This window comes from Aethalodelphis obliquidens, unplaced genomic scaffold (genome assembly GCF_003676395.1).
Source record: "Aethalodelphis obliquidens isolate GAN/ISIS:26980383/991018 unplaced genomic scaffold, ASM367639v1 scaffold3, whole genome shotgun sequence".
Classification (NCBI taxonomy): domain Eukaryota; kingdom Metazoa; phylum Chordata; class Mammalia; order Artiodactyla; family Delphinidae; genus Aethalodelphis; species Aethalodelphis obliquidens.
Genome location: NW_020837947.1, coordinates 49241505 through 49250600, shown reverse-complemented (window position 1 = coordinate 49250600; position 9096 = coordinate 49241505). Strand labels below are relative to the sequence as shown.

General features: G+C 42.6%; 1 protein-coding gene and 1 long non-coding RNA gene across 5 annotated transcripts in view; one reads left to right on the top strand and one right to left on the bottom strand.

Moving 5' to 3' along the window:
- Positions 1-11: 11 nt before the first annotated feature.
- LOC113610690 (uncharacterized) overlaps positions 12-9096 on the top strand; it is a 41320-nt gene continuing 32235 nt past the window's right edge. The window contains exon 1 of the long non-coding RNA XR_003429172.1: positions 12-1255. This is a non-coding gene — a long non-coding RNA (uncharacterized LOC113610690). The remainder of the gene's footprint in view (positions 1256-9096) is intronic.
- The window catches only part of PPIL6 (peptidylprolyl isomerase like 6), a 34136-nt gene continuing 32442 nt past the window's right edge, over positions 7403-9096 (bottom strand). For 2 of the 4 annotated variants that reach the window (XM_027088989.1, XM_027089001.1), the window contains one exon: positions 7490-7608. In XM_027088989.1, the coding sequence (XP_026944790.1) occupies positions 7601-7608 (8 nt within the window). In that variant the 3' untranslated portion in view covers positions 7490-7600. Of the gene's footprint in view, positions 7609-9096 lie in introns of all 4 variants that reach the window. The other 2 variants (XM_027088980.1, XM_027088996.1) reach the window with 2 other exon arrangements.

Below are 9096 nucleotides of genomic sequence, written 5' to 3'. Positions count from 1 at the left end.
GAATCCTACGGAAGGGGGAACAGAGGAATCGAGAGGAAACTGAGGCAAGATTTTCCCCAAAGCGACTGTACCGGCCAAGCGAAGAAACTGCCTAGACACAGGAAACTCTTATCTGCCCTAAGGTTGCCACACAGGGCGCGGCTGGGCTTTTCTCGTTCCTGTAATAGAGAAGGCTTCCCCCCGGCTTAGATGGAACAACCTACATGATGTGGCGACGGAGTCCTCGCGAACGACCAGCTTGGTCCCACGTGACCTCCGGGGCAGCACTTCCCAGACCTGAGACCCGCTGGGCGGAAGTTGTTTTCAGGCGTTTAGTTGAGAAAGAATTAAGTTAGTACTGTCCTCCCGCGTTCCCAACGTGCTTGCATAAGTATGCTTCGTAGGACCCGCGCTTTTTTCCTTGAAAGTCGATTTTGCTGGAATTCTGTAACCTTGTGCTGGGACACCCCAGGGAAATGGAGGCACCACGCGGTTAAGGAGTTTCTGCTCCGCCGCCCACGTAATGTGAGCGGCTGAAACACCGAAAGCGGTCTCCTGCCTTCCAGCCGGGAACGCACACTGTCTACCTCTGTTACGCTTTCCCACCCTGACTTATCTAAATCTGGCGATTTCAGCCAGCGGTAGCAGCAGCCAGTCTGTGCCACAGCTGTAGTCGAAGAATCAAAGAAAGAAAGACGCTACGGGTTGGAAATCCATCTGGTCTGTTCCCACCCCCACTTTACAGGTGAAGAAACCGAAACTTAAAAAGAGACTTGACCGTAAAGCACAATTGCTTGGCGTCAGGGCCGGTTTTCGAAATGCCTGTTAATATTCTGTCACAGCTCAGGCTTTTAGTAAGGGTGAGCGCCATCTGATGCCCAACTCACAAAAATATTCAGAGGTGCATCCATGCTTATATCAAATGGTAAAACTTAGGTTATAAAAGCTGTATTTAACGCTGTTTTCAGCTATTTGTATTTATCATCTAATTTTAATTACGTGCATTTAGTCTAATAAAATAACATCAGTTGCTTTTGAGATCTGCTTTTCTATGGAAACCCCAAAAAAGAAGACTGCATAAGTGCTTTATCATTTTTTACCTAAACTTGAAGCCTTTCCTAACCCTAAAATCGAATCAGTGGGATGCTTCTGTACCCTCATGACTATGAATATTTGTTCCATCAACTACACTAGTTGGAGATTTGCTTGGATGTAAACAAGAAACTCGGTTTTTGACTGATCCAACCTATGGCCAGAAGCGTGAGAGTACAGACAAGTAAGTAAGTGAGGTCTCATTATCAGCCTTCAAACAAAGAAAGGTATTTCTTTTCTCAGGATATTTCTCACACGGTATTTATTTAGCACATAACCATCTGACACCAGACCAAATGAAGGCACGAGTCAACTTTTTTTTTTAATATTTATTTATTCATTTGGTTGCGCCGCATCTTAGTGGTGGCTCGCAGGCTCCTTAGTTGTGGCATGCATACTCTTAGTTGTGGCATGCATGTGGGATCTAGTTCCCTGACCAGGGATTGAACCCCGGCCCCCTGCATTTGGAGCACAGAGTCTTAACTACTGCACCACCAGGGAAGTCCCTCATTGTAGTTTTGACTTGCATTTCTCTAATAATTAGCCATATTGAGCATCTTTTCATGCGCCTGTTGGCCATCTGTATGTCTTTTTTGGATAAATGTCTTGTTTAGATATTCTGCCCATTTTTTGATACAGTTGTTTGGTTTTTTTGTTACTAAGTTCCATGAGCTGTTTATATATTTTGGAAATTAAGCCCTTGTCGGTTGCATCCTTTGCAAATATTTTCTCCCAGTCCGCAGGTTGTTTTTTCGCTTTGTTTATGGCTTCCTTTGCTGTGCAAAAGCTTTTACATTTGATTAGGTCCAATTTGCTTACTTTTGTCTTTATTTATTTTGCCTTGGGAGACTGACCTAAGAAAACGTTGCTACGATTTATGTCAGAAAATGTTCTGCCTATGTTCTTTTCTAGGAGTTTTATGTTGTCATGTCATATTTAAGTTAAGCCATTTTCATTTTATTTTTGTGTATGATGTAAGGGAGTGTTCTAACTTCATTGATTTACATGCGTATAATACAGTTTTAACATGTATTAAACCTTGTGTAATATTTAAATAACTTTCAACAAAACTAGAGAAGGATTAACAGTGAGCTAAAACTGTGTATTCGTATTCTTACTGTTCACACTGATTAGGATTGGTGATAAAATACTAGATGCTCTCCACTTGGACTATGGTATTTCCTTGATAATTGTTCCAGGGTTTCATAGGGGAGCATTACACTTTAAAGCAGGTGTTCTCAACCTTGGCTGAAAATAGGAACCACCCAGACGTTTTGAAAAATACTGATGCCTGGGTACTGATTTAATTCATCTGGAATAAAGTCTGGGCTTTAGGAGTTGTAAAAACTCCCCAGGTGTTTCTTGTCTGCAGGTTAGGTTGCAAACCACTACTTTACCCTTGCTTCTCAAAGCCTGGTTCATGAACCAATACCATTCATACCACTTGAAAACTTGTTAGAAATGCAGGTCAGGCCTCACCTCAGACCTCCTGAATCACAATCTGCATTTTAACGAGATCCATATGTGCACCTATTAAAGTCTGAGAAGACTGCTTTATACTATAACCTGTGGAGAACTATTCTCCTAAGTGGCCGCAATTCTTAGTGGTGAATCCTCTACAAAATTACATCAAGCAAGACATGTTGTGAAGTTTTTGTTTCTTTATTTGGGTTTTTGCTTGTTTTACAAAGGTATGTAAGGTTATGGTACAAGCAACACAAAACTACTGGATATGCAGGAGTCTTGGAGCCCAGCCTAGGTTCCCTTTAGGCTGCCACTTGAGACACATTTATTTTTATTTCTATACTGCTTTAAATCCTGGGCAGGCTAGAACTTTTCCCATTATATCTCTTAGTCCTTTAGGAAACAGAACGAAGACTTGTTAATAACTCATTCCTTAGGAACAACCCCCGAGTTCAAAGTAAACTACACCCAGGCAGCTTTCTGATACCAGCATTACGCACTACTTCCCCTTGTGCGCAGGCATCCTTTGTGCTCCTCCCAATCCTGTCTTGGAGTGCTGCTTTTCAGTCGGAACACACCCTGATGGATATTCTGCTTATTAAAATGTTCAGCTGATTCTGTACTGAATGGTAAAGATCACTGCCCGAGCAGCCCAAGCAAGGGTCCCAGTCACTCTTCTGAAACCCCAGACTGCCCTGTTGCCTCTCTAGAAGCGGAGGGCTCACTTCCAGCCCAGCCAAGAGCTCTAGGACCCTGCACCAGGCCTCTAGTTGCTATCCCTTCTGATTGATCAGTGTTTGCATACCTCCCTGCTGCTTTGATGAAATCAGAGTTTCTTGTCTCATCATTTTTTCTCATTCTTTTCTGTTGTCACACTTTAGTGTTTAATAACTTTTTTATTTGTTCTGCATACCTGTATGCCACAAGTCTCTCATGTATCTTTGACTTTAATATATCCCAGTGGTTCTTAACGTGTGGTCTCCAGGCCAGCAGATCATCATCACCTGGTACATGTTAAAAATGCAAATTCTCCAACCCACTCCAGATCCACTGAACGGGAAACTGGTGTGAGGCCCAGGAATCTGTGTTTTAATAGGCTCAAGCATTTCTGATGCTCACTGAAGTAGAAGAACCTATGATTCACCATGTTTTCAAAGCCCCCTATCAAGTGTCAAACTTTGTAATTTGTGTTTTATGTGTTACTACTGAGTTTGTTACATTTTGTATGATGTATAAAATTTATTGGAGATATGGACCAACTAGATTTGCAAGTTTAAGTTGCGATTCCATTTTGGGAAGGGTAGTGGATGGTATAAGCAATATAGTAGTTTAAAAAATGAGTTTCCATGAGGGAAAGAGTATCACTAGGTTGATAGAGATTAATTTTAATTTTGAGGATATACCTTTGAATTAATTCAGTCAATTGGAAATTAGTATGTTAGTGAGAATAGCTAACACTGAGCATAACAGGGACTTGCTGTTTCTTGAAATGATGATGATGTTCTTTCTATCAGTGGCAGTTTCTCTGTTTTTTGTGGGTTGACATTCCAGATGGGAAGATAATTTTTATCAAATTTCTGCTATGTGTCAAGGATCATTTAGTGGTGTCTTCACAAATTATCTCAATCCTCAAACCACCATGAGATAGATGTACCCCGATTTTACTAGTGAAATTGAAGCCCAAAAGTAGATAATAGTATTGATTTTATAAATTTACTCAGGGAACCACTGAAGTTTTAGAGCCTGAAGGGAGCTAACAACTTCTTTACTCCTATTTGTTCTTTTTACAAATGAAGAAAATGCAAGGTTAAGTGATTTGGGCACCATTTTGCTAGCTAGCTGGGACTAAAACAAACACACCTGATTTTAAATATGTATAAAATGTAAATAGTATGGAATCCTGAGGTTGCCAGCCTATTCATTCATTAACAAATAGCTGGCATTGTTTGGAGTTGGGGAAAACATATTCTTTAGATAGAATTTAAAATATTTATCTCAAATCTCCCAAAATAAACAAAATGAAACGATACCACACTCTGCTTATTCACATGGCTTGGCGTAAGACAGAGCATATGTACTTGACTTGGCCATATCAGCATTTAGGGCTAGGTCACATAGCTAACATTTTGTACAAAGCATCAGAATGCCTTTACTCTCATATTTGTAGAGTTGGACAAATTTAGAATTCCTTCTGTTTAATCAAATCGGAATCTTTCATTTTGGTTAAATCAAAGTCTTATATTTGGAGTTAATTGGGATAAGCTTCTGAGTCCTCTGTAACAATCAGTTTCTCCAAACGATATAGTTAAACATAAATCATCCTAAGACAATATATTCTAAGACAGAAGTATCAGTGCATGTACCTTTAAATGATGGCAGTAAGAACCACTGCATATACAATCTGTGACTAAAGTTTCTACACAGCCTAAAAGTGGGAAGTGAGAGCAAACAAAGTGACCATGAACTTGCCATCCTTTAGGGGGTTAGCAGAGTTCTACCTTTACATTGCAGCCAAACTGAAAAATAAGGGGAGGTGGCATCAGTTTCTTACACCCATGCAAATATCCCAGTTCTTTCACAATATCAGATAGATGCTTAAGGCCCTAATATGCAGGTTCATTGCCAGTAAGAATTGCTCTGCTGCTTGTTATTACATGACTAATGCCTGTAATGTTTTAACCAGGACCTTTGCAACGTGTCAGTTTCTTTCATCCCATGCTTCAGGAGTTGCTGAGAGCCTCTGCGGCAAGCCCAGCGCCCCTTTGTTTGAGGTGTCGCCAGTGTGACTGAAGGAACCCCTCCAAAGGCCCAGGGAGTGGATCTGGAGGCTTCATACAAACAGCTTGAATTCTCAGGTTGGCCAAAACTCCTAAGAGTAGAAGAAGAGGAGATACCTCCTCTTCAGTGTTTCCCAAATCTGGCTGTTAATCAGTCATTGAGGAGTTTTTTAAAAATACAGGTTCCTAGACAACACTTTGAAGGTCATATACCAGGATTTTATTAATCATATGTGTATCGAGCACTTACAGCATAATTGGTCGTATTGTAGATCCTGTCTACAAATTCCTGATCCCCTGAACCCTCACAGCAGCTCTGTGTGTAGGTACTACTGTTTTGAGATGAGGCAATAGAGGCACAGTGAAGTTCTTACCTGAGTTCATGCAGCAAGGGAAGGGCAGAGCCAGGATTCAAACTCAGGCTGTCTGGCTCTAGAACACACATTCTTAACATTCTGCTGCCCCTGGGTCACTTGAGAAGGTGACACAGGCAGTACGCTTCCTCACCGTCCACCTCAGAGCTTAGGATAGAACCATATGGCAATAGCAATGAAGCTGTTATTAGAAAGAGAGAGAGAGGGAGGGAGAGAGAGAGAGACAGGAAAAGAGAGAGAGAGGGCAGAGAGAGAAAGAGAGAGGGAAGGAGAGAGAAAGAAAGGAAGGAAGGGAGGAAGATAGAGGTATATATAGATGCCCGATGGGAGCAAGGGAGTAGGTTAACTATAAAGGGCTAGCCAGAGGGAGGCTTTTGTGGTGCTGAAAAAGTTCTGTGTCTTTATTGTGGTGCCACTCACACAGATCTACAATATACAGGATAAAATGACAACTCTGCCATTGTCAGTTGCCTGGTTTTGATGTTATACTGTAGTGTAAGATAGGACCCCTGGGGAAACGGTGATCTGTACACAGGGCTGCTCTGTTCTATTTTTGCAATTACTTGTGAACCTATAATCATTTCAAAATTAAAAGTTTTTAAAAATCCTTTGCCTCCCTTTGGCAAGCCCCAGGTCAATTAGGGGGCTGTCTCCTTAAGATCAGCTCAAAGAGAGATTGTGCTTGGAAGACAAACCTTCACTTAAGGGCAAGAGAAGTGCAGTGGGTCTGGGCAGAGCAGCAGTTCGACAGCAGTGGTGGCGGCAGCTGAGCGCAGTCACCACTAACAGAGGCAAGCACCTCACTGACTGCAAAAAGGGGGCTGAAACATGTTGCTTATGTCTTGCAGTGATTCCCAAGTGACCAGTGCCCAGGTGGCTTAAATAAGAACCTCTGGGGAGAGAGCTAAGCAAATGCGCAGAATCCCTGTCCCACATCTAGAGACTCTGCAGGTCAAGGACAGGGTCCTGTAGTCTTTGTCGAAAAGCTTCCCTAGGTGACGTGGGTTTGAGAATCTCAGCTTAAGGAGCAGCTGATAAAGCTGGATCCCAGTAACATCTCAGGAGTCCACCACCACAGGGACTATAACGCAAGCCCTTGGTTTTCATATGGTTGGTATGGCTCAGAGACAAGCATTCTATTCATAAAACCATCTAAAGTGTATATCCCTTTCTGAATGTTATGTATAAACAACGAAATATTACAATGGATTTTTTTCTGTTGCCTCTCTGCTATTTGGTTATTTACCCATTTTCTTATGGCAGAAATATAATTACAGACACCAACATAATTCTGTTATAGGTACAAATGTTTTAGGATTCAAAAGCCATTAGGTACTGCTGCTAAATTAAGAATGGTTTTGACTACAAGTAACAATAATTGACCAACAAACAGGGATCTATTTGTCTCAGATAGCAAGAAATCTAGACATAGGGAGTTGCTGGTATTGGTCCCACAGCTCAAAAATTGGGGCTGACACCTCTGTTGTTCTCTTGGCCTTTCCTTCATGGCTCCAGCCTCTCTGCATTCAAGACTGGATAGAGGGGAAGGGGCAGGACCACTGGCATTCTGCTGCTGTCTCACTGGCCAGAACAGTATCCCATGGCTACTCCTAGCTGCAAAGGAGGCTAGAAAATTGTGTATTTTGCTTTAGGCAAGAAAGGAAAATGGGGAGGGATTGGGTGTTGGGAGAGCTAACCTACAGCATCCGCCACAGCTTTCAAATCAAATTTTAATAAACACTTTAATTAAATGTAGAAACAGCTGATCAGATATACAATAATAAATCGTCAGAAAATACTGATATGAAGGTTAGGCATAAAACTCTCCACTGTCAATAATTACACATTGTTGTACTGGTCTTTCGTTCTCTGTTGGAACCAATTCTAGTTGATGAAGAACATCTGTTCCTTCAATCAATTGCCTATATAGGAGAAAAAAATGGAAAATTCAGTCAGTCATAAATTTTCACATTTAGCTTCCATTCCTAAATTGAGTCCTATCTAGCTTAGCTAAGGCTGTTTCCTACAAATTAAATTAACATCAGTCATAAATATCTTAAATAGCTCTAGATATGTCCACTTTGCCATGCTCCTCCACACCTGCTCCAGGACCCTTCCAGTCTGTTATCCTCACTGCCATCAGAGCGATCTTTTCAAAATGCTAATGTGGTCTCACCTCCCCCACTTAAAACACTTCAATAATTTCCCATCATCCTTATGATAAAAACCAAAGGCCTCTCCCATGGCCGGCCTCCCCACTCCCCTTGAGGGTGCCTTGCAGCATGCTCCCTTGCTCTGTCGGTTCCAGCCAGACTGGCTCTCAGCACTTCAGCCACCGCCCCATGTGCCCTTCCTGCCACAGCTGTCTCCTTTGCTCTTGCCTCCCTCTGTCCCCTGGCCTGGTCACCTCCTGGCCTTCCTTCAGATCTTAGCCATCACTACCTTGGGGGATGTTTCCCAGACACTGCCCCCCTCCCCGCCCCGCTTATGCAAGTTCCCCCTCTCCCTTATAGGAGTGATCAGGGATAAATTTGACATTTATTTCTATGCTTCTTGGATTAATTTCTGATTCTCCCCTGAGGGCAGAGACCTTTCCCATAACCTCACCACCAACATCTAAATAGTCATAAAGTCTTTTTGAATCTAATTTCCAAATATCTGTTGAATTTTTCCATTTATCCCCTGCTCATCTGTACTGCCAGTGCCTTAGACTAGGACTTCCAGCCAATTAATTCCTCACTTCTGCTAAAAAGAGATTTTTTTCAGAACAAGAACCTGGTCATGTTGCTCCCAATTTAAATGCTTTTGCTTAGTGCTCAGTACCTAGCACAGAGTGGGCACCTCATTGCCATCCACTGAATACATGAATAAAAGACAGCCCAGAGCCATGCTAGTTTGGGTCTCTGTACATGTTCGCTGGCCACAAGCCAGAACTCCCTGAGTGGAACTAGACTTCTGATGGTTCTCTCAACTAAAAAAAGGCAGCAGAGGCCAGAGAGATAGCTCTAAACATAGGACTGTGCCCTCTGCCAGTGTTTGGGTTGAAGCAGTGGTTAAGGGGAAGGTGCAATTTCCATTTCATGAACCTTTATGGGGACAGTGTCAGTGCTGACACTGACCATCTCTAGTCATTTCTTTTCTGGGGGGCTCTATTTTTGCCATCCCAATTAGAAAACATGACACAGAGCAGGACACAATATACATTCTGAGGATGAAGAGCAGGGAATAAATGGACAGATTCACCTCTGTCCAAAGAGGCTGTGAAGGGCTTCCCTGGTGGCGCAGTGGTTGAGAGTCCGCCTGCCGATGCAGGGGACACGGGTTCGTGCCCCAGTCCGGGAAGATCCCACATGCGTGGAGCGGCTGGGCCCGTGAGCCATGGCCGCCAAGCCTGAGCGTCCGGAGCCTGT